Source organism: Ooceraea biroi, chromosome 10, assembly GCF_003672135.1.
Source record: "Ooceraea biroi isolate clonal line C1 chromosome 10, Obir_v5.4, whole genome shotgun sequence".
Classification (NCBI taxonomy): Eukaryota; Metazoa; Arthropoda; class Insecta; order Hymenoptera; family Formicidae; genus Ooceraea; species Ooceraea biroi.
In genome coordinates this window covers 5,468,486-5,493,213 of record NC_039515.1, presented here as the reverse complement: position 1 = coordinate 5,493,213, position 24,728 = coordinate 5,468,486, and the positions used below count along the sequence as shown (strand labels likewise).

At 39.0% G+C, this 24,728-nt stretch overlaps 3 protein-coding genes across 5 annotated transcripts; 2 read left to right on the top strand and 1 right to left on the bottom strand.

Annotated features, from left to right (window-relative positions):
* The first annotated feature begins 3,350 nt into the window (after nucleotides 1–3,350).
* On the top strand, nucleotides 3,351–6,679 carry LOC105277266 (T-complex protein 1 subunit alpha). The gene is made up of 10 exons (XM_011335512.3): nucleotides 3,351–3,551; nucleotides 3,928–4,013; nucleotides 4,093–4,221; nucleotides 4,318–4,415; nucleotides 4,599–4,709; nucleotides 4,820–5,225; nucleotides 5,311–5,513; nucleotides 5,699–5,891; nucleotides 5,980–6,143; nucleotides 6,226–6,679. Exons 1-10 carry the CDS (start codon nucleotides 3,479–3,481, stop codon nucleotides 6,434–6,436), a joined length of 1,674 nt encoding a protein of 557 aa, XP_011333814.1. The 5' UTR covers nucleotides 3,351–3,478; the 3' UTR covers nucleotides 6,437–6,679.
* A 176-nt stretch (nucleotides 6,680–6,855) lies between these two features.
* Nucleotides 6,856–12,838, bottom strand: LOC105277268 (double-strand-break repair protein rad21 homolog). 3 transcript variants are annotated; one of them, XM_020030974.2, is made up of 13 exons: nucleotides 12,080–12,223; nucleotides 11,769–11,998; nucleotides 11,498–11,681; nucleotides 11,230–11,389; nucleotides 10,957–11,149; nucleotides 10,620–10,843; nucleotides 10,326–10,546; nucleotides 10,039–10,221; nucleotides 9,535–9,912; nucleotides 9,261–9,395; nucleotides 9,013–9,168; nucleotides 8,797–8,924; nucleotides 6,856–8,470 (listed from the first exon to the last, which is right to left on the bottom strand). In XM_020030974.2, the coding sequence occupies exons 1-12, from the start codon at nucleotides 12,221–12,223 to the stop codon at nucleotides 8,799–8,801; spliced, it is 2,334 nt and encodes a 777-aa protein (XP_019886533.1). In that variant the 3' UTR covers nucleotides 6,856–8,470; nucleotides 8,797–8,798. The 3 variants fall into 3 exon arrangements, with proteins under 3 accessions (XP_019886533.1, XP_019886532.1, XP_011333815.1); XM_011335513.3 differs by lacking the exon at nucleotides 6,856–8,470 and adding an exon at nucleotides 12,643–12,838 and having other exon boundaries at nucleotides 8,799–8,924; nucleotides 12,080–12,249; XM_020030973.2 differs by having other exon boundaries at nucleotides 6,856–8,924.
* Nucleotides 12,839–16,174: 3,336 nt separating this feature from the next.
* On the top strand, nucleotides 16,175–24,444 carry LOC105277269 (protein Jumonji). The gene is made up of 12 exons (XM_011335515.3): nucleotides 16,175–16,851; nucleotides 17,050–17,219; nucleotides 17,532–21,039; nucleotides 21,102–21,321; nucleotides 21,417–21,569; nucleotides 21,650–21,848; nucleotides 21,926–22,071; nucleotides 22,149–22,455; nucleotides 22,620–23,026; nucleotides 23,122–23,220; nucleotides 23,331–23,633; nucleotides 23,726–24,444. The coding sequence occupies exons 1-12, from the start codon at nucleotides 16,766–16,768 to the stop codon at nucleotides 23,810–23,812; spliced, it is 5,685 nt and encodes a 1,894-aa protein (XP_011333817.2). The 5' UTR covers nucleotides 16,175–16,765; the 3' UTR covers nucleotides 23,813–24,444.
* Nucleotides 24,445–24,728: the final 284 nt, after the last annotated feature.

Sequence of the window (24,728 nt, the reverse complement as noted above, 5' to 3'; positions counted from 1 at the left end):
TGCCCCATCAATTAAGACGTGTGAATACTGGTTTAGACGCTTTAAAAGTCGTGATACTGATGTAAAGGACAAAGAACGCTCGGGACAACCAAGAAAGCTTGAAAATGCAGATTTGCAAGCATTATTGCACGAAAATCCAACACGATCCACTTCAGAACTTGCCAGAGCATTAAATGTTGATCGTACAACAGTTACCAAACATTTACATGAAATGGGAAAAATTCAGAAAGAAGGGAAATGGGTTCGACATGAATTATCGGAAAGTGCAATTGCGAACCGGTTGAACATTTGCATTTCGTTGATCGCCAGGCAAAAGAAAGAAGAGTCCTTTGTCTCGGATTGTTACTGGGGATGAAAAGTGGATCTGTTTTGATAATCCCAAACGCAGAAAATCATGGGTGGATCCAAGCGAACCATCAACATCCACTCCGAGACGCAATATTCACGGTTCAAAAGTAATGCTCTGTAATTTAGTGGGATAGTGTACTATGAGCTGTTAAATCCGCATGAGACTGTCACGGCTGATCGTTATCGACACCAATTGTACAAGTTGAAGGAAGCATTGGACCAAAAACGACCACCAATTGCGAGTAAACGACGGAAAGTGATTCTTCTTCGTGACAACGCTCGACCTCACGTTGCGTTATCAGTGAAACAAGCACTATTAGAGCTTGAATGGGAAGTCTTACCGCACCCCGCGTATTCTCCGGACATTGCTCCATGCGATTATTATTTGTTCCGGTCGATGCAAGACGCTTTAGAGGATACACACTTTCATAATTTCGAAGAAGTGCGAAAATTCGTCGACGAATGGATCAACTGAAAAGAAGAGTCATTTTATCGTGGTGGAATCCATCTCTTGCCAGAGCATTAAATGTTGATCGTACAACAGTTACCAAACATTTACATGAAATGGGAAAAATTCAGAAAGAAGGGAAATGGGTTCGACATCAATTATCGGAAAGTGCAATTGCGAACCGGTTGAACATTTGCATTTCGTTGATCGCCAGGCAAAAGAAAGAAGAGTCCTTTGTCTCGGATTGTTACTGGGGATGAAAAGTGGATCTGTTTTGATAATCCCAAACGCAGAAAATCATGGGTGGATCCAAGCGAACCATCAACATCCACTCCGAGACACAATATTCACGGTTCAAAAGTAATGCTCTGTAATTTAGTGGGATAGTGTACTATGAGCTGTTAAATCCGCATGAGACTGTCACGGCTGATCGTTATCGACACCAATTGTACAAGTTGAAGGAAGCATTGGACCAAAAACGACCACCAATTGCGAGTAAACGACGGAAAGTGATTCTTCTTCGTGACAACGCTCGACCTCACGTTGCGTTATCAGTGAAACAAGCACTGTTAGAGCTTGAATGGCAAGTCTTACCACACCCCGCGTATTCTCCGGACATTGCTCCATGCGATTATTATTTGTTTCGGTCGATGCAACACGCTTTAGAGGATACACACTTTCATAATTTCGAAGAAGTGCGAAAATTCGTCGACGAATGGATCAACTGAAAACAAGAGTCATTTTATCGTGGTGGAATCCATCTCTTGCCAGAGCATTAAATGTTGATCGTACAACAGTTACCAAACATTTACATGAAATGGGAAAAATTCAGAAAGAAGGGAAATGGGTTCGACATCAATTATCGGAAAGTGCAATTGCGAACCGGTTGAACATTTGCATTTCGTTGATCGCCAGGCAAAAGAAAGAAGAGTCCTTTGTCTCGGATTGTTACTGGGGATGAAAAGTGGATCTGTTTTGATAATCCCAAACGCAGAAAATCATGGGTGGATCCAAGCGAACCATCAACATCCACTCCGAGACGCAATATTCACGGTTCAAAAGTAATGCTCTGTAATTTAGTGGGATAGTGTACTATGAGCTGTTAAATCCGCATGAGACTGTCACGGCTGATCGTTATCGACACCAATTGTACAAGTTGAAGGAAGCATTGGACCAAAAACGACCACCAATTGCGAGTAAACGACGGAAAGTGATTCTTCTTCGTGACAACGCTCGACCTCACGTTGCGTTATCAGTGAAACAAGCACTGTTAGAGCTTGAATGGCAAGTCTTACCACACCCCGCGTATTCTCCGGACATTGCTCCATGCGATTATTATTTGTTTCGGTCGATGCAACACGCTTTAGAGGATACACACTTTGATAATTTCGAAGAAGTGCGAAAATTCGTCGACGAATGGATCAACTGAAAAGAAGAGTCATTTTATCGTGGTGGAATCCATCTCTTGCCAGAGCATTAAATGTTGATCGTACAACAGTTACCAAACATTTACATGAAATGGGAAAAATTCAGAAAGAAGGGAAATGGGTTCGACATCAATTATCGGAAAGTGCAATTGCGAACCGGTTGAACATTTGCATTTCGTTGATCGCCAGGCAAAAGAAAGAAGAGTCCTTTGTCTCGGATTGTTACTGGGGATGAAAAGTGGATCTGTTTTGATAATCCCAAACGCAGAAAATCATGGGTGGATCCAGGCGAACCATCAACATCCACTCCGAGACGCAATATTCACGGTTCAAAAGTAATGCTCTGTAATTTAGTGGGATAGTGTACTATGAGCTGTTAAATCCGCATGAGACTGTCACGGCTGATCGTTATCGACACCAATTGTACAAGTTGAAGGAAGCATTGGACCAAAAACGACCACCAATTGCGAGTAAACGACGGAAAGTGATTCTTCTTCGTGACAACGCTCGACCTCACGTTGCGTTATCAGTGAAACAAGCACTATTAGAGCTTGAATGGGAAGTCTTACCGCACCCCGCGTATCTCCGGACATTGCTCCATGCGATTATTATTTGTTCCGGTCGATGCAACACGCTTTAGAGGATACACACTTTCATAATTTCGAAGAAGTGCGAAAATTCGTCGACGAATGGATCAACTGAAAAGAAGAGTCATTTTATCGTGGTGGAATTCATCTCTTGCCAGAAAGATGGGAAAAAGTTATAGAAAAGGAAGGAAAATATTTTGATGAAGGTATTCATTCATTATCATATTTAAATACATGCGTTTTTGAGCAAAAAAACCCTCAAAACTAAATCACACCCCTAATACATTATTAATTCTTTCCCTTTTACATTTTATTTCTTAGGATTATTATTATATTACTCTGTAATATTTATTTATAATTATTCTATAATATATTTGCCACGGCTTTACTGGAAAAAGAAAGGAAATAAATCCTGTGTACGCCGCTTTTTTGTCCGACGCTGCGCCAATCACGTTCGCGAACAAAACACTGCGCAGCCAATGGCGATCGACGCCATGCTTGCCCGTAAAAGGAATAAGAAGCGAAGCTGGGCGCCGAGTGTCATCTATAACCAATACATTCGCACGCGGGTTCTTGTAGCTTTCTCCCGGTCACGCTATTCGTGTCGGAGTAAACGAGATTGTTAATATTGTTGGAACATTGCATCGCATCGTCGCGACTTCTTCACGATGTCGACCGTAGCGAGTCCTTTAGTCGTCGGAGGCGTGCGCCAGTTCGGAGCACCGGTGCGAACACAGAATGGTAAGGATACAAACAAGTCACCAGAGTTTGGTTATAGCGAATCCCGAAACTTCGAAACGAGCTTCAGCCTTCGTATCGCTATTACGCGCTGTATCATGTCAATGTATCAATGTCATTCTCCATTTCTGAGATCATCTATTAATCGCGAATGTTAAAAGTATCATTAAATCGCTATTACATTTGCGTCACCGTGCTCCGTAATCAACTAATTTTCGAGAAAATGCAGTAAAAGTAACATCTTTTTAATATGTAATTTTGAGTATTACTAAAACTGTGCATGATATCTATTAATTTATATATATTATATCTATTAATAATATATATAACAGTAATACTACTTTACATGTTAATAAAATATTATTGACATTTCTTACAGTTATGGCTGCTTGCGCTATAGCCAATGTAGTTAAAAGTTCTTTGGGACCAGTTGGTTTGGATAAAATGCTGGTCGATGATATTGGCGTATGTATTTTTGTATTTACTTGACGGCATATTAAGTATAAAGATATGCAACAAAATATGTTAATTATGGTTTTCTCAGGACGTCACTGTTACCAATGACGGTGCAACCATCTTGCGTTTGTTAGAGGTTGAGCATCCAGCTGCAAAAGTTTTAGTTGAACTAGCCCAATTGCAAGATGAGGAGGTTGGGGACGGTACTACTTCAGTCGTAAGTGATACATTCCTGTCTGAAATAAAATTTGAATGGGGCATAGGATAAAATATTTACAATAATTATTTTTATTATCATTATTATGTGAATTAGGTATTAATATCAGCTGAGCTCTTGAAGAATGCAGATGAGCTTGTGAAACAAAAAATTCATCCGACCTCGGTCATTAGCGGCTACAGGCTTGCCTGCAAGTAAATATCCAATGATCCAATGATTTTATTACTTGAAACCGTTATTGAGTTATTTAATTTATGAGTTAAATGGCATGCATTCATTAAATTTTATTAATAAACATAAATATGCCATATTAGTGGAATTTGGAAGAAAAAGATATTTTAAAATATAATTTCTATCATATAAAATATTACTTTCAGGGAAGCATGCAAATACATTCAGGAACACTTGACTGTCAGTGTGGATGAACTCGGAAAAGATTGCTTAGTTAATGTCGCAAAGACATCAATGTCCAGCAAGATTATTGGAGCGTATCCTTTTGAACATTTAAAATCACTTTTGCCGACGGATTTTGATATTTTTTGACATTAAGAGCAGCGTACGATAATCTAAGATATTTTCCGTGACAAAAGAGAACTAGTGATGCGAATATCTTTGGCAACATGGTCGTCGATGCTGCTAACGCGATAAAAATCAACGACGGCAAGGGAGGCTTCCTGTATCCCGTTAAAGCGGTCAATGTCCTGAAGGCTCACGGAAAGAGCGTTCGCGAATCGGTGTTGATTCAGGGATATGCTCTAAATTGCACCGTTGCTTCGCAAGCAATGCCGAAGAGGATAACGAACGCAAAAATCGCGTGCCTAGATTTCTCGTTGCAGAAAGCAAAGATGAAATTGGGCGTTGAAGTACTTATTACGGACCCAGAGAAACTCGAGGCCGTTCGTCAACGCGAAGCGGACATCACGAAGGAACGTATTCAAAAGATCCTCGCCGCTGGCACCAATGTCGTTCTCTTGTCTGGTGGCATCGATGATTTGTGCTTGAAGGTATACGGCGAGACATAGTTGACGTAATGTGACTTTTAAATCTAATATAATAGCAATTTGAACTTATCTTCATCTTCCTCCATAGTATTTCGTGGAAGCGAAGACCATGGCGATACGCAGGTGTAAGAAGGCCGATCTGAAAAGAATCGCCAAAGCTACAGGCGCGCAATTCCTGACTTCGTTGACCAACATGGAGGGAGAGGAGAGTTTCGATGCCAGTTTCCTGGGAGAGGCCGCCGAAGTAGTGCAGGAAATGATATGTGACGACGAACTTATTCTTATTAAAGGGTATGTCTTGAATAATAACACGTTATTCAATAAAATGGCCATTCTGAATCAAACATACCAACTCTCACATGCCTGTTAAAATACGTCTTTACACTTGATATAGATTCTTCGTATCAATTTTCATTAGAAAAAATAGAAAAATTTGACAGAAGAAACAATTATTAATCCCTCCTTTTCAATTGAAGGCCCAAGGCACGTACAGCGAGTTCCATTATTTTACGTGGACCAAACGATTATTACTGTGACGAGATGGAACGTTCCATACATGATGCACTATGTGTTGTCAAGAGAGTTTTGGAAAGTAAGAGCGTCGTTGCAGGAGGAGGCTGTGTGGAGGCTGCGCTCTCCATATATCTAGAGAACTTCGCAACATCATTGGTATCGTTAATTTCGTATTCTTTAGTTCTCAGCTTTTCTCTTTCCCCGTTTTGCGTCCAACGGAATATTTACACGCTCTAAATTACAGAGCTCCCGAGAACAGCTGGCTATAGCGGAATTTGCACGATCGTTATTGGTTATACCAAAAACGTTAGCCGTAAACGCTGCGCAAGACGCAACCGATCTTGTCGCTAAGCTTCGTGCCTATCATAATTCCAGTATAACAAAACCAGATCTCGTCGACTTGAAATGGTAACTTTTTTCTTTCTCATAGTTATAATAACTAGGAAAATTACAATCAAACCATTGGTCGATAATCCATGTGTTCTTGCAGGGTGGGTCTCGATTTATTGGCAGGAACCATAAGAGACAATAAGAAAGCTGGTGTTTTAGAACCAGCCATTTCAAAGATTAAATCCTTAAAGTTTGCCACGGAAGCTGCTATAACCATTCTTCGAATCGACGATATGATTAAACTGGATCCCGAACGTTCGAAAACCAAATCTTACCAGGATGCCATGGAAGCTGGCGAATTGGAGGATTAATGAATTGCGAGGATCAAAATGCATTTATGTATTATGTTAGACATACGGTGCGTTTATATTAAAAAAAAGAGTTGTAAATCTTTCATTGTGCGTATTCGTAAAAATTGCATCACGCAATAATAAAAAAAGAATTCACAATGTAATTTATAATATTCATAACTTGCTATTCATACATACTACGCACGATTTTGTGTATGTAAAATACTGCTATCTGAAAGATTAAAAATAAAGCTTTTTCATAAAATAATACTGGAATTGTTCTGTATCTGATTGTTTAATAAATATATTAAGAGAGCACAAAGAGATACATAAAGAAGGTGTTCTAATTTTGTGAGCTTGTGGGAGATTTTTATTATACCCTCTAAGATGATATAAATTGTTAAATTTATGTTTTTCTGTTTGGAAGGAATAGACTTCTATGCTTAAAGAAATTTTATGATTAATAACTATGGTATTTACAATACATCAATAATGTATTTGATGCTGTTAAGCATATTACGGTGTCATCCAAAAATTCACGTTTACAATATAAGTTACTTAACAATGAAAGAACGCATTGCTCTCCAAACCACACGCATTATGCACACATATTGTGATATTGACATTAAAAAAAAATATGTGATATACATCTGTTATTTTTCTCGTAAAAGTTTTACACAAATCTTATATATAATAATCTATAAAACGAATATTGTGCCATATGATATTAAAATAAAATGTCACACGTTTCTAATGTCGCGTGTATAAAAAATACAAGTTACAAAGAAATGATTGACGAATGAATATTCTAGTAACTTATAATAATAAATTATCATATCAATTATATATTTTGGATTGATCGGAAAGTCAGATACGATTCGTTCATTTTTTTAGCAAAATTCAAAAACGCAAAATTCTGTATCAAGAATAGGAATTTTGCTAAGAAAATTCGCAAAACTTTCCGGTTAACCCAATATTATATACGTTATACTGTATAACAGTTCATTAATGGAAAATAATGGAATAACAGTTTTAAGTATTATATGATATGTATGTTCACATGGTTTAATATCATTTATATAAACGATGTTACATATAAATGATATTTATTTGTGAATAGACGATGATTCGATAAATAGATATTATTTACAACTTGTTTGCACTACATCATGACAGTTCACTGATTCGTTCAAATTTCATGATACAACACTAAATTATTTCTTATGATACTTTAACAAGTTGTTTTATTATCTCGATAACTATGCCTATTTACAATGTATATGATCTTAGTGCAAAATTTTAATAATGAACGATAGTTAAAATATATCGTTTGTTCTTTGTAACATTCTTATATCTCATAAAATAAGTATACAAATACAACAATAAATCAGTAAACAATTTTCTCTGACACTACTAGTACACACTATCTTCCTTTAGAAAATAGTTAGCACCATAATTAAATTGTTGATTTATTTTTTATTCAATTAGCTGTTTTATTCATTAAAGAATAAAATATTTTTTCTGTAATATAATGCAAATTATATTAATATTTAGGTGAGATATAAGAAGTTTTTATAAATTCTGTGCCTTCTGCACTATAAGGAATAAAACTCGATGCATAGTTGTATTTGTACACGTCAAATAAGTTTTGACTAAATACAAATAGAAAAATCTGACAGTAAAAAAAAATAATACATAAAATTATTATTCACAAATGTTGGATCAAGTTTTCCATTAATAACTGTTTACGTTACAAATAAATATGCACATAGTATTGCATAAGTAAAAATTACCGAATTAATTCTTACAAAGTACACTAGAAATGTTTAACTGCATCATATTCTACTATTGAATATTCTCCAATGAAAATCGATAATTATATCAAAATTTAGCAAGCTACGCCAATAACGTGTCTACAGTTTTGGACCTTCTTGTAATATAGATTTAAGTCACTAATGATAGTACATATATTGTAAAATATTTTTCAACTATTTGCTAATCTTATTTACAAACCCTGTTCGGATTGGTGAGTAATGCAACAGACATGACCAATTTCTGGAGGAATAAAAATTTAGGAAGATTAAACAAGAGTTTACCAGAATAATAATCAGACAATTTAGCATAAAAAGAGAATACAACATAATTGTCAACTGTGTGATTTTGCAACGATTAATATTCAACATGCATCTCTTTCCAAGACAGGGCATACAAAGAAGTGATCATACATCTTCCTATCTTTCAAATCAAAATACACTTCCATAATCAATATTAATCTAAAGATTTATTTATAAAAGAATGTATATATATGTATAAATGTTATGTATACTACAATATAATTTCTATTCTGCTGGTATTCAAAGTTTATAACTAAGAGTAAATACCTTTACAATGCAGGATTTTCGAATTTTGGTCCTTTCGTCACTAAAATTTCTGCATATGAATATTCTTGATTGAGTTCCAATACTTGGAACTTTTTCAGGACTAAGAGAGTGTAAAATTTCTGTGCCACCTAAAAGAAAAATAGAGAATTAATTTTATTAATAATTATTTATAAGCTGACAAGAGACGTATTGGAGATTGCGTCTTAGAGCACTAACCTGTTTGCGATTATTTTTGAATGCCATTTCCGATAGCGTTAATCTATCTTTGGTATCTAGTTTATTCTTAATAACATGATACATATGTGCCGCTCGTTTGTTAAGAACGCGTTCCTCGAACTGTTCATAAGTTTCATCCACTTGTTGTTCCTCTTGCTAAAAAAAATATATTACAAGCGCGATTAACGATAGATATATAAATAATATATAAATAATTATATCAAATCTAGTAAAAGAATGGAAATTACAGGTCCCACAGACGGTGGAAACTCGTAATCTTCGTGGTTCCAAGGTGTAGCAGGTCCTCTTTCAGAAATCGCGCCGGGTGTATGCGCAGGAGGATGATGTTCGTCATAGCCCATGTACGAAACTTGCGGTTGTGCCTGTTGAAAGCACATAATGATATTAATGAATATTCAAAGTATAAATTGTATTTAAAAAAAAACATTGTAGAGTGAAATAATTAAAAATTATTAATTGCGTGATATTTTCCACATATTAATCACGAGTATCTCAACTCACTTGATCGTAACCCATGTTCTCCATCTGCGGCATGTCGGACGTTTGTACTGTCGCAGCAGCGGCTTCTTCTTGTGCCGGCATCGATGCTTGCGGTTCTTCATGTGTGCCGAGTATCGAACCGACCTCAGCTGGTGCGATCTGTGGCATTTCCGAACCAAGCAAGGACCTTTCGGCAGTCGGTGCTACCTCCGATGCCTCCGCGGAAGGCAGAATGCTACTTATGTTAGAAACCGATGGTTCTGCCGATAAGGGTGCTTCGGGTGCTGCGGTCGATTCCGAAGCGAGATTGTGTCCGATCATGCTCGGAATTTCTGCCTCGTCAATTAATGGTTGACTGACATCAGCTGGAGTCGGTTGGGGTGGTTGTGGTTGCTTTATCTAATTATCACATTTACATTGTGAAATTAATTACATCGTAATACAATGTAAAAAATACATTCCGCTAAGTTTCTTTGGTTTCTTTAAGGAAACGTCTTTTCTTCGATTATCGTTTTTACGCCTTACCTCATCATCCTGTGGCGCTTTGCGCTTTCGTCCTGTACGCTTATTAAGAATACTCTGTTCGTAGGACGCCTCCGCTTCTGGAGCATCTCTCATTTGCTCCAACGGCATACCATCTTCCTCAGCTCCAAGTCGCCCAAAGTCTTCATGATCGTAAGACTTGCTGGTCAGGTGTCTCTGATAATTCTGTTTTGATAATATTTTAATAGAATTACAGGTATTTTTCATTGATGATGGTAACTTAATGAGTTAGGTACTCAAGCAATTGCAATTACGCAAGATTGTATTACTTTGAACAGAACGCGAGCTGAAATGGGTCTTCCCGGCAAAGCAAAGAGCTTCTCCACGCCGCCAGTTTCTTTCCAGTGCATCAATCTTTTTGTAGGCGGTGCCAAGTCCAACGTTGTGATAATATCGCTAGTATCCGACAGCTGCGCCTTCATTTCTTCGCCGGAAATATTTTTCACTTCGTCGACAATGAGCTTACGTTTACGCTTAGCTTTCGTGAAACCTAGAAGCAGATATTTGTTCATTAGTCACGAGAATAAAAATAAACGTTGCCGTAAAACAAAAAAAAGATTTACCTTTCAGAGCGGATGCATCGATCGGAGCTAGTGCAAAGCTTTCTTCTTCATCGTGCAGCAATGTGGTTTGGTCTTGCAGAGGTGGCGGTTCTTCTACATTATCAATAGCGTGTTCCTCCGGCATAACTGGCGGAGCTGGTGTGAAGCGTCGACTGGCGACACTTATTCTACCTTCAATTTCCTCTCCAGTTGCAGCTGGAGTAGCAGGTCTAGACTCGTCAGAACTGCGCACATACAATATATTTAACGTATAATTTTACATATGGCATTAAAAAATTTTAAATTGGATGAAGTCAGCTGAAGAAGCATGTACAAAAAGATAAAGAAGCTAACGAACCTCATGCCTCCCATTGGTGATGCTGGACCACCGAAATGATCGCCCATATCTTCGTCAGATTCATCGTGAACGGAAGCAGCAGTTCCGGGAGCTGCGTCTCCTTCCTGTTGTTCAGTTATCGAGCTCACTTCAGGTACAGGCACCTCGCCCATTGGAGCTTCGTCGAATAAGCCACCTTCAAAGAGTCCTCCCGCTAAAAGCAACGTCGTTACAATCATAATCATCATAAGTCATTTTCGAGTCCGGTTACGAGAATGATGATCTTCTTCTTACATATGATGTCTTGACCAAGGTGACCACCGAAACCATCATCCCTGATAGGAGTATCTATGTCCATGGGTTGCGCCGTTGCAGATGTCCCCGCAACCGGTTCTTTCTCCTTCTGTTCCAAAGTTGTTTCTATTCCCGGACCGTCACTGAACAACATGTGGCTCTAAAATTAAATTAACAAAATTGCTATCTAATGTCAGTATTTAAAAACAAATGTAATCAAAACTGATTACATACATGTAGACATAAGGATAATTGCTAGTAAAGATACCTGGTCCAGTGAAGGTTCTATACCACTGCCGTGTCGTAGTAATTCCGGCGGTTCTGCATCGAAACTCATGTCGCCGAAACCCTGATCGTGCGTGACTAAAGATAAACTGCCATAATCTTCCCTCATTGTTATTTCCTCTGCTCTGGATTGATTCAAACTGAATTGAGCTTCGATGTCTACATCTCTGAAAGAAAAAGATAAGAAAATAGCGTAAGTAGCGATGTCTCCCAGAGCATTGTGGATTCTTGGTATGCAAATCTTATGGAGTTACTTGAGTTCCGGCATAGCAGTATCAAAATCGTGAAACACTTCCGGCAAAGTGATAGCTGTTACAGCTGCTTCTCTGTGCTCTTCCGGCAGATCTACCATACCAGGCCTAAAGGCCATTTTGATTTTGACAAAAGCCTCATTGCAGTCAGCCAATAAATATTTGGCTTTCCTCGAGTAGATCCGTACGACTCCCAATAATAAATGTCCGGACGTTCTTAGAGCCATTTTAACCTGTCGCAAATTTTTAGAGGAAATTTAGCAATGTGCTGAAATTACATACTAAACTTTGTAGATAATAAAAACAGTGTTTACCTTTGGCTGTAATATACCGTCTACTGATTTTTCTATGTTAGTCTCGAATACATGTGCCTTCGTTAATTTTTTGTCCCAATGAGCAGCCAGCCATATACGGGCCAAAGGCCCCTTTTTGGCCAACACAAAATGTGCATAAAACATGATTCTTGTTTCGTTCTAACGATGGTCTACAAAATTATTATATCATGTTAATAAATATATCAAGTTGATTTAGGCAGCAACAAAAAAAAGAGAAAGAGAGGGTACAGTTAGAAAGTATTAAAGACATATTTGACAAATATCTTTTTGCACAAACTGACAACAAATACATCAGTAAAATACACATTGCTTTTTGACAATAAAGTACTACGTTTGGTACCAAGTAACAAACATCAGGAAATTTGATATAAGCTTCGCACAGTTGTGCATCAATTAATACAGTTTGACAAATAAAATATCCATAAAAATTACAAATCAACAATGAATGTTGTCCAATTTGTGAAAATATCAACATCAACGCACAAGATGGCGTTTCTGTCTACGGTTTTGGCGGTTACAAGGTAACGTTAAACTTCCGATACCAGTTCAGTCGCAGATCCGCAGAGAAAGCCGCCGAAATGTGATCTCGTCGTTAGGCCGTGGAAAGATTCAACATATTTTGCACAAAAAGAGTTGCAACTGAGAAAATTTCTCAAATCATCGGCACATACGGTACACTTCCTTCCTGACGCGTACCCGACACTCACTCACCACTACTACGTTGCGCGCGACATTCACACCAACATACTACACCGTTTCACCGTTAACTGGCGTTCCAGAACTCATCTTCCTTAGAGTCCTAAACAATCAGAGAAGCGCAATCGGCGTCTCACTTGCTGATTGGCTGACCGCCATGTTGAGCCCGTAATACATTCTGTTGGGAAACTAACTGCAATCGGTGTACTATAAGTGAGAAAAAAATATATTTATAATATATTTATAATGTTATTTTCTAAAAAAAAATATTTTAGATATCCCTGAGACATTTTTGAAACATATTTCTATTAAGAATAACCAAATGGACCAGATACATAAGCTACGTTGTATACAAATAGACAGCTGCGGGCCCAACATGGCGACCATGGGAAGCATGGAGGGGGTAACGATTGCGCTTCTCTGATTATTTAGGACTCTAATCTTCCTCGGTCTCGTGCTTCGCATGTCCGTAAACATAGCAATAAAACTAAATCTGTTGAAGTGATGAAGAGTGAAAGAAGAGTGTAGTATTTTCAATTGCATAAATTGCTAAATTGTGATAAGAATGTACTATGAGCACCGTTCTAAGTAAAGTTTTCATTCTGGAGATTCTTCGATTTATTTAGTGCAGTTTTTTTCTGCTGCTAGTTAGAGCGTGGGGTAAAATTCCTAGTAACAATTGGGGACAACTACCCGTTATTTATATGAAAATGGCGCACTTTCCGAATATTATTTGAAAAATATAGGAATAAAAATTTATTTAAAAAATTAATAAAATATAAATTATATATACAAGGAATTCAGAACCAGTACAGCCTAGAGTCTTAAGGGGATGCTGGAGCTGCTAGTGAACTATTTTTTCACTATAGCGATGGTAATTGCAGTTTCGAAAATTCTCTTTATTGCTTGTGCCATGGATGTAAGAATAACTGGATGGAGTGTATGTCCGCGGGGGTGAAGCCAGAGGGGCAGAGAGGGTATGAACAACCAAGATGGCGATGACGGTTAATATCACGTAGAGTCCTAAATATTAGAGAGGCGCGAATGGTACCCCCACTCCGCCGCCACGCCGCCATCTTGAGGCACAAATATATATGCTACTGCCTGCTCCAGTACTCACATTTATATTAGAGATATCTTTTAAAGGGCTTCGTAATTGGGGAACGAATGTCACAGGATGGGAGATGGTTGCTGGAGCACTGTACATGCGACAATCCTCCTGCACATCGCGATTATCAACAACGCGGGGCATTGTGCCTCAACATGGCGGCCGACCAATCAGAAAGAGGGTGCCCATTCGCGCCTCTCTAATATTTAGGACTCTAAAGCCCGGTGTCCACGATGCTAGAAATCGGTCCGAGAAATATGTAGCCAATCAACTTGCGGCTTTTTCGTAAAAGTGCAAGTTGATTGGCTACATATTTCTCGGACCGAGATCTCGAACCGATTTCTAGCATCGTGGACACCGGGCTTAATATCACGGTATATTTGTATATTTGTACGCAATCCGGCATGTTGTAGGTTTACTTTTCACTACTACAATTTAGAATTCTCCACGCGATGTCTTAAATCACGATAGGACGTGAAAATAGATGTATTATGTGCTATACAAGGTGTCCCAGACCTACCGTATCACCGGTTAATGGTAGATTCCTGAGGTGATTCTGAGACGAATGTTCCTCTTGCAAAATGTCGAGGATGACGTAGTTTCGGCGCTACGAAGGGTTGTAGTTATCCTATCCTTGTGTAGAATTTTCCCGCGTTCAATGACGGTGGGTCGAAGGGTCCCGCGCATCGCGCACACTTCAATTTGAACAGCCGCGAAAAATTAAGATCAAATTGAAGTGTGCGCGATGCGCGGGACCCTTCGACCCACCGTCATTGAACGCGGGAAAATTCTACACAAGGATAGGATAACTACAACCCTTCGTAGCGCCGAAACTACGCTACCCTCGACATTTTGCAAGAGGAACATTCGTCTCAGAATCACCTCAGGAATCTACCATTAACCGGTGATACGGTAGGTCTGGGACACCCTGTATATATATATATATATATATATATATATATATATATATATATGAACAACCAAATGGCCACAATAGCGATTTCCCCTCACTCTTCAGGATTCATTCCCCTCGTCTACAACAGTACTTTACACTCCATCCAGTAATTCTTACATCCATGGCTTGTGCAGAATAAAAAATCCTTTTCCACAAATGAAGTATAGATAGAAAGAAAGTCCGCTCTACAGGACTTTATATTCAAAATGGAAAAAAGTTAGAAAAGACAAATGCAAGTTTTTAACTTTTTTCCATTTTGAATATAAAGTCCTGTAGAGCGGACTTTCTTTCTATCTATACTTCATTTGTGGAAAAGGATTTTTTATTCTGCACAAGCAATAAAGAGAATTTTCGAAGCTGCAATTACCATCGCTAGAGTGAAAAAATAGTTCACTAGCAACTCCAGGATCACCTTAAGGGGAAGCTGGAGTTGCTAGTGAGCTATTTTTTCACTCTAGCGATGGTAATTGCAGTTTCGAAAATTCTCTTTATTGTTTGTGCAGAATAAAAAATCCTTTTCCATAAATGAAGTATAGATAGAAAGAAAGTCCGCTCTACAGGACTTTATATTCAAAATGGAAAAAAGTTAGAAAAGACAAATGCAAGTTTTTAACTTTTTTCCATTTTGAATATAAAGTCCTGTAGAGCGGGCTTTCTTTCTATCTATACTTCATTTGTGGAAAAGGATTTTTTATTCTGCACAAGTAATAAAGAGAATTTTCGAAACTGCAATTACCATCGCTATAGTGAAAAAATAGTTCACTAGCAACTCCAGGATCACCTTAAGGGGAAGCTGGAGTTGCTAGTGAGCTATTTTTTCACTCTAGCGATGGTAATTGCAGTTTCGAAAATTCTCTTTATTGTTTGTGCAGAATAAAAAATCCTTTTCCATAAATGAAGTATAGATAGAAAGAAAGTCCGCTCTACAGGACTTTATATTCAAAATGGAAAAAAGTTAGAAAAGACAAATGCAAGTTTTTAACTTTTTTCCATTTTGAATATAAAGTCCTGTAGAGCGGGCTTTCTTTCTATCTATACTTCATTTGTGGAAAAGGATTTTTTATTCTGCACAAGCAATAAAGAGAATTTTCGAAACTGCAATTACCATCGCTATAGTGAAAAAATAGTTCACTAGCAACTCCAGCTTCCCCTTAAAATATAGAGACTAAAACTTGTTTCCTCTTCCTAATTGGTCGGCCACCATGTTAAGTGTCCAGTTAACATTGCGATAAATGCTATAAAATATTTTCTATCCTTCTTTTTATTTGAAAGAGGGAAAAGGATAGAAGTGTTCTAATGAATTTGAAATCAGTCAAACTGGACTGCAGTCAAAAGACCGAGAGGCATTCAAGAGCGTAAGTAGAAACCCTTGAACGATTCAAGGGTCTCTATTACGATATCTCAGCCGCCATAATGCAACTAGCGTGTCGACTGAATCAATATTACACCCTCGCATTACGTGTCTATGTATATTAATATCACAGTATTTAATTTTACTTGGCACAATAAACAACTGTTGTACGAAAGTGACAAGTTAGTGTATGATTTTCAAAATGTGGGACATGTAATTTACATAAGTTTTTCTAATGCTTGCGGTGTGCACGATCAGCTGGAGACACATACGCGAGAAGTTTAACTTGGAGCAAGTCGGTCAGCATGCTTTTTTCATGGGAATCTGGCCATTAAAGCATCAGCGATGCTGCACGTACGCTCGTGTTTCGTCGATTTCTAGCGATCGTTTCTACTATCGGCTCGTTTAATTTTGCCGAAAACGCGAAGTACTTTGTCGCCAGTTCAGTGTGGTACGTTCGAAACGTTTTGCGATATTATTGAGATGACAATTTATTACTAATCGTCTAACATCGTGGCTCGTCGCAAACTCTACAATTCCGCACACCGTCGTAAAATGGTTTTAAATCGCAACGACAAGAGAAAGAAGAAGGAAGGAGATTTGGTGGATCTCATGGAACCACTCTCTGAATCCCCCAAAAGGTAATTTTTTTAGTATTGAATTTCAAATAATTCTCTGTGTCGATGCACCTGTCATGACAATCGCTTCTCCTTACATGAGATAAATCACGTTAAAAATATACTTATGAACCAGTAATGACATTATGCCTACATTTATTATCTGTATAATAATTAAACTTGAAGTCGGTATAATATTAAGTATGCAATTGTTCGTTCCAGGACTAAAGTTCATGCACAAAGAAAGTTTGCACAAGGTGCAAGCACAGTGTTTAATACGTCGCCCACACCTGTTAAGGATAAAGAGAAAACTAAGCCCGCTACAGTCACAGAATTGATAACTCACAAGCGTCCAAATACAGAAGATTTTCTAACATTTTTATGCTTTAGAGGTTAAAAGAATTCATTTTAAAATAGATAAAACGGTTTAATGACAAAGTATTTCCATTAAAAGTATTTGTTGTAACATTGGTGATATATCTAACTTTAGAATTACAGAGATCAATATGTTTTATTTTTTTATTTCTGTACAATTCTAGTCCTTGCTAAAATAAGTATTATTAAATTTTTGAAATATATTTTAAGAAATATCAGATGTACTGTCAAGTTACATATATGTTGGTTCAGTCAAAAAATTCGTTTTGATTTTTACCTCATTGCAAGCAAAACATGTTTTTTATACGAAAAACTGTTTTCACCTTTAGGAACATCCATTTTGCCACCCAGTTTAAATTTCTTTAATGTTGGCAACAAAAAGGAGAAACAGGAACCTAAGCCTGCTCGCATTTCTACAGAGAAGATACCATCTGCTACTAGCACTAACACAGAAACACAGAAACAAGACACATGCCAGAAAAATGTGACAAAAGTAAAACCAGTCGTTTCAGATAATCAGAAGAAAAAAATGCCTAGTACGATACACAAAACCATTACTAAACTTAAGACAACCGCGTCTACGGTTCAAGCACTAAAAAAGAAATATCAGGAGCAACGTCTTGCTAAACAAAGAATCAAAAATAAATTCAAAACCACCTGTGTCATGAGAACGAGGTCGTGCACAGAGCGAGCTATGCTGAAAGCAAGTATTCAATTAGCACCGAGGAAATTTTTGCCTAGAATCGAAACAAAGAGACACGGCTTGAGAAGCGGCGTATCGCTGGAAAATAAAACTAATAAGCCCCTGTCGAAGGCGAAAGTCCCGCCACCCAAACCAAAGAAGAAAGTCAACCTGAAACCGAAAAATAGCGAAACGTCGAATACAGATATGTCCGAAGAGGAAGACGATGAGGAGGAAGAGTTACCCGCGGGGAAGTCGACGACGCAGATCAAGCGCAACATACAAAAGGGTATACAAAAAAAGATATGTACCCGAAGCAAGTCGGAGATGAGGAGAGTCACGAGATCGCACAGCGGCACGATCTCTTCGCAGAACCTCACCAGAAGGCCCACCAGAAAGACGAAGGAAGCGGCCGCCGTGTACATGGAGATTCTTGGGAGAAAATTGGTGAGCCCGGATCTGGAGAACGACGACAATGGCTCGGTCGAGAGCTTTCCCGAATTGCCGAATGCTCGTAGAATAGCGCAAACCGAGAACGAGCTTAAAGCCAAAGTGAAGCAGACAACCACGAGAACCGTCAGTAAAACAAAGGACTCCAAAGTGGGTAGCTTTAGTGGTAACAATAACAAGCGGCTAGACAACAAAAGCAAGAACAACAAGTTGATTCTGAAGAGCAAACGTCTGATGCGAGTACAGAAATACTGCGAAGAGGAGAGCGACGACGTATCCGAGAGCTCGGTAGAAACGAGCAATACGAGACCCATCACCAGACAGAGTATCGGGAAAGTTGACAAGCCGATCAGCAGGAGCTTGAGATCGTCTTCGAAAAATGTGACCCCGCAGACGGAACAGTTACAAAGTAACGCAAATAATAAGTCGAAGACTCAGGTTCAAAGCAACATGAAATCCGTTAGGGAGAAATTTGTGATAAAACGTAAACGCGATCAAAACGTATCTAAACCTCCTCCTCCATCCTCGGAAAAGACGGGTGGATCGAAGCAGAAGAGTTTGAAAAGTGACCGAAAGGAAAATGCGGAGTCCGAAGAGGAGACCTTGGGTATGCTGCTGAATAAAATCAAGAAGAAGAAGGAGAATGGCGAGGAGGAGGAGGAAGAGAACACGAACGTGTCCGATAACGTTAATAACACGAAAAACAGCGAAGCAGTTCACAGCGCAGTACAGACCACAAAGATGGAGCCTTCCTTGAAGGTGTCGGACGACGAAGAATCTTTTCGTGGTTTTACTAAGAAAGCGATATCGAAGGTGCTGAATTCGTTTCAGACGCATGCCAACGCTAACTTGCTAGTCACGGAGGCTGACGAGAAATTGAATCTGCTTAAAACGTTACACGTGTCGCGAGCAGCGGATCAAGGCACGAGTCGAGAAAATAAAGAAGAAGCGGCCGAAGCCAGTTCCCCGGTTACAAATTTGTTGAACGACGAGTGCAGTATGCAAGACCAGAAATCAGTGCTGGATCTGTCGATTATGACGCAAAGCTCATTGATACCATCCGCGGAACAAATCGATAAGAAGTGCAATCACGAGAACGAGGTTTCTGCCAATCTCATAGACATGTCATCGTTGTCGGCCGTGCACACGAGGAAAGAACGGGAGAACATGTCGACCGAGCGAATAAAGAAGTGGCTGAACGAAAGCTCGCTTGCCAAGGAAGAGAGCAAACTGGAGATGGAGAATGTTGCGACCTTCAGGTACGATCCTGCCGAGAAACTGAAGGCGGACGTCTCGCATCTGTCTATTTCGACGAAGATTCAGCACTTGGTACGTCCCGTCAACGTCACCCTCTCCAAATTAACGGACAAAGCGAACGTGAAGGATCGCGCGGGGATGCATAGTAGAAATGCGATACCGGTCATGGTGTCTGATAACGCATATAACGTTGACGTGAAATTGCAGAATGCAGCTGCCAATAAAACCAAGAACAACGCCGAAGCGAAGGAGGTTGTCAAGAGCAAGGGCGAGAAAACGAGCAAGGATATCCCTCCTGTCGAGGACACGAGCGATACCGTGTCCAAGTCGGATCAGAATTCAGTGGACGGTTCGATAGAAAAGAAATCGCCAACGGAGAAGAAAATCTTCCAACCGCGGAAGCCCTTCCTGCCTAAGGTCAAGGAACGTAAGACTGTGACCCCGAATGCGAACGCGTTTTCGCCGGAGAATGAGAGCAGCGTCTACGCGTTTGAGAGCGACACCGAGATCCCCATTAGTACGCCGTTCAGGAGGAAAGTCAAGGAAACTGCAAAATCGACCACGATGACGGGTACTCCGACTACAGTATCCGTCGAAGCCAACAAGCTGGACTCCAAGGACGAATCCGAGGCATCGGACTGCAAGGAGAAGCCGTCAAGCGATGGCGACGCGCTCGCGGAGAAGGAACAGGAAACGCAAGGCCCGACGAGCGTCGCAAACGCGAGTTTAAGCATGAACAAGTTTGAGCTGCCCAAGAATTTCGCGAGCCTGACCAGCGTTCAAGTGCTGCCGCTCGATAAGCTCACAACGAGCTGGAGTAACGTGAACTGCAGTGCCTCCATAGCGGTGCAGGTGAATCTTGACGAGACCACGCAGGAACAGGAAAGCGACGCGGGTCAACAGAAGAGCACCGAGATATCCACACAGACCGAGACGAGCAACGAGAACGACGACGACAATGACGGGCAGCTGTTTTACATTCCGCTGCAGGCAGTCACGAGGAGCGGTCCGAATCTGGTGCAAGGCCAACAGCTGATACAGGGCGTAGCCGTTAAGCTCGGTACGGAGGGACCGACCGGACCCAATCAGAGAGTGCTTCTCCGAGCTAAGCTGGTCACCAAACCGCCGCTGTCCGTGGCACGTTGTCCACCGATCGGCACGGTGCAGCCGACGACGCGCACTCCTCCGAATCCCACGGCGATCACGGTGGAACAGCAAGTACCATCGACCTCGACGACCACGACTGTGTCGACCACGGTGGCGAGTATATCGAGCGCGGAGAATACGCAGCCGGCACCGACGTCGCCGGTGAAGAACGACGTCCCGGTGATAAATCTGAATCGTCAAACTGTTAGCGCGAGCGCGAACAACTTGGAGAAGCTCAGCAAGTCTCCGAAGTCGTCCAGGGAAAGGAAAACTTCTATAGATTCGACAAAAAGTGGCAAAAGGTGATTATATTTTATTTTGAATAATGAATTCCGCCAACTCTGTCTTAACACAAATTTTCTAGGGCGCAAGTGAAGTCCAAGCAGAAAGGAGCGGAGTTGTGCTCTGCGAATAGCAGCGTGACGTTTCCAAGCGCGAAAAACGATGAAGTTCGCGTGGTCGAGGCGCCCACGTTCCATCCGACGGAGAAAGATTTCCAGGATCCTTTGGAATACATCGACAAGATAAGGCCGATTGCCGAGAAATTTGGGATATGCAGAGTCGTGCCACCGCCAAATTTCAAGGTAGGCATAAATATCATTAAATCAATAAATAAATGCGTGTACAAATTAATTGTATAATTACGTGAATTACATTGGCATATTTTCGAATGTTTTAGCCAGAATGCAAGGTGTCTGACGACATGAGATTCACTGCCTACAATCAATACGTGCATCGCATGCTTCATAGGTGGGGCCCTAATGTGAAGGAGATGATGGCCATTAAAAAATATTTGGCTACTCAAAGTATTACTTTGACGCAACCACCGCTGGTAAAATTATTCTTTCTCTTTGCTACATGTCATATGAATCTCGAGAAGTCATCATATTACTTACCATCCAATTCTTTCAGATTGGTGGGATGGAGATTGACTTACCTCACCTGTATCAAACGGTTCAAAGTTTGGGCGGGTTAAAAGAGGTAATCGAGAAGAAGAAATGGCAGAAGGTGGCGGACGGTATGAAGATACCTAAATCTGCACAGGATCGCGTTACTAAATTAGATGATATTTACTGCAAATATTTATTACCATATGATACATTATCTCCAGGTATAACTTTCATTGAATTTTATAAACATTTTATAAATTAAAGAGAAGGTGTGCTATTATTAAAATAATTTGTACAGAGGAACGTGGAAAGTTGTTTGATGAAGTTGAAGCTGAATGGATGAAGAAGGAAAGCAAAGTCTTGCAAAGGCAAGAGGCACCGATTAACGATGATGAGGAAGAAGAAGACGACAGTTCCGATGAGATTGAAGAGTGCATCGTGAAGGTATGACAGGAAATATTAATTTACTATTAGCAATTATTAAATGAATAAATATTAATTTTATATAATAATTATTACAGGGAAGAAATATGCCGTTGAACGCTTTCTATCGGATCGCCCGTAATACGCAACGCATGTGGTTCGGCGAAAATCAACGAGGAAACGAAGCCGAAGGTGCCTCCGCCGGCGAAGTGGAGGGCGCTTTCTGGAAACACGTCGCCGAAAAGAAACGTCACGTCTGTGTACACGCGGCGAGCATCGATTCTAGCGGTCGTGGATTTGGTTTCTCCGTTGCCAAGAACAGTCCGTTTGCCAGACACCCTTGGAATCTCAAAGTGCTCACTAACAATGCTGGATCCGTATTGAGAGCTTTAGGTCCATTAATGGGTACGTAACTTGAAAGAAAATTAAACCTACCAAGATAGTTGTTCAAAAATTATTTATTATATGTACAATATAATATGTAATATCTTTTTAATTATATAGCTCTTCTTTTTTAATGAAAGTGTTTAATGAAGAAATGCATAATGCATAGCTCTTGCTCCTTCCAGGCGTAACTGTACCAACGCTGCACGTGGGCATGTTATTTAGCGCTTGCTGCTGGTATCGCGATCCACATGGTCTATCGTGGATCGAGTATCTACACACGGGCGCGAAGAAGATCTGGTACGGCATACCTGACGAGCACAACAACAATTTCCGGCAAGCGCTTTCCAAGATGGTGCCGCGATATTGTAAAAACAAGACTATATGGCTACCGTCTGACACTGCCATGGTGCCGCCGGAATTACTAGTGAACAACGGCGTGCCCTTATGCCAAACCGTGCAGGAGCCGGGACAGTTTATAATCGTATTTCCAAAAGCGTTCACGTCGAGTATATGCACCGGTTACGTGGTGTCCGAAAGCGTGTATTTTGCGCAACCATCCTGGCTAGAAGCCGCCGAACAAGTATTTAAAGTACGTGCGTCGAATTACAATAAATCTTGAATTTTTGAGATTAGACTTGATGATCCTCCTTCGTAATACTGATATATGATGATATGTGTCTTCAGGACATACAGGACAGTTGCGAACCCTCTATCTTCTCGCTTGAGAGATTACTGTTTAACATTATTAACGATACGAGATCACATTTGGATATATTAAAACAGGTAGGATGAGATTTATGTTCGAATTTATACATACGTGATAAATTTAAAAATATGAAAATTAATAGAAGAAATAATTTTGAGCACCGAGTTTAACAGTATTGCATCTCTAGATATTGCCGAGCGTGATAAAGATTCGTGAGAAGGAACTGGATTATCGCAAGCAGCTGGAAAACCTGGGACTCACCAATAGAGAAAGGTTGCCTTTACCAGACAGCGGAAAAGGGAAGAAAGGTAAAAAAGTGAAGGAGGATGACAGCGATTACGAGTGCGAAACGTGCAGAGCGAATTTATTCGTTTCGCTGGTAAATAATTCACAAGACGATAGTGTTTATTGTTTGCCGCACGCGTTGCAATTACTCAACCAAAAGAAGCAGGTCTTAAAGCATTGCACTCTGATGTATACGTACGACGAAGTAAGTATAACGTTTTATTCTGTTTAAATAACTGTTAATCATATATTGATGTGTGTGTGCAGCAAACTAAAATAAAATACGATTGTTTTCAGGATGAATTGGACGAATTGATTCACAAACTGGAACACAGGATCGAAACCAAATCTAAAAAAACTAATCAAATAAAGCAAACTAAGTAAGAAAAATAAGTCTGTTATTTTGTTTATAAAGGATAAAAAGTTATCGTTATATATTTATTCAACGCTAGGATAATTGTGATTAGGGAATATTGTATTGTGTCTCGCTTGTTATATTGTAATAGGAGGATATATAAAATCTCGATTTTTATCTAGAAAATGCGCAGTAGATCAATATATAAATGTGTGATTTTATAAATAATATTATTTCTATGAAATAATTGATGTCTATTATGATTTTGGATATTTCAATTCAATATTTCGGTGTTATAGTGTATATTATCGAGACGAATTTTACATACATTTTTGCAGTTCATTTTTAAAAAATATCACAATACCGAATATATATATATTATTATAAATTTCCAAAGAATTATGATGTTTATATCCATTATCATAATTTAGTTTTTACAATTTACGATGATAAATTGTGATCACATCTATCTGTCTTGTCTATTGACTAGATTAGATAGTAGAATATTAGAACTGAGTAATTGCTTCAGAGTGAAATAATATATATATAAAATTCTTTTATAATTATATATTATTATTTATCGAAGACATGTTATATGTTTAAAATAAAGCTTGACAATAGCAAATTAAGGGAATAAAATAAAAAATTATTGATTAACACATCTGCGTCCAATTTAATTATTAATTAACAGAATATAATGAAACATTTTTTACTTTCAAACATTGTGTATTTTATTTTATATATTTCCACTTTATTTTAGATAATCTTCCAATCCCTTTCAAAATTTGATGAAATATTAAAAATTTTGACATGAAATATAATTTTTATATTTTGGATAATTTAGATACGTAGATATTATCTATACAGATAAGTATCTGTATGCATTATTTAATATTTGTCATATATATATAATGCAGATGATGGCAAAATAAAAATATCAAGAAA

What these genes read in the sequence shown, in the direction of transcription:
- LOC105277266 (XM_011335512.3), top strand. Translation starts at nt 3,479, where the DNA reads ATGTCGACCGTAGCGAGTCCTTTAGTCGTCGGAGGCGTGCGCCAGTTC. An exon ending in GGGACGGTACTACTTCAGTC is followed by an intron (nt 4,222 to 4,317) that starts GTAAGTGATACA and finishes TATGTGAATTAG; the next exon opens with GTATTAATATCAGCTGAGCT. An exon ending in GGCTACAGGCTTGCCTGCAA is followed by an intron (nt 4,416 to 4,598) that starts GTAAATATCCAA and finishes TATTACTTTCAG; the next exon opens with GGAAGCATGCAAATACATTC.
- LOC105277268 (XM_011335513.3), bottom strand. Translation starts at nt 12,223, where the DNA reads ATGTTTTATGCACATTTTGTGTTGGCCAAAAAGGGGCCTTTGGCCCGT. An exon ending in ACGGTATATTACAGCCAAAG is followed by an intron (nt 11,999 to 12,079) that starts GTAAACACTGTT and finishes AATTTGCGACAG; the next exon opens with GTTAAAATGGCTCTAAGAAC. An exon ending in TTCCACCGTCTGTGGGACCT is followed by an intron (nt 9,169 to 9,260) that starts GTAATTTCCATT and finishes TATTTTTTTTAG; the next exon opens with CAAGAGGAACAACAAGTGGA.
- LOC105277269 (XM_011335515.3), top strand. Translation starts at nt 16,766, where the DNA reads ATGGTTTTAAATCGCAACGACAAGAGAAAGAAGAAGGAAGGAGATTTG. An exon ending in ATATGATACATTATCTCCAG is followed by an intron (nt 21,849 to 21,925) that starts GTATAACTTTCA and finishes TAATTTGTACAG; the next exon opens with AGGAACGTGGAAAGTTGTTT. An exon ending in TGATGTATACGTACGACGAA is followed by an intron (nt 23,634 to 23,725) that starts GTAAGTATAACG and finishes GATTGTTTTCAG; the next exon opens with GATGAATTGGACGAATTGAT.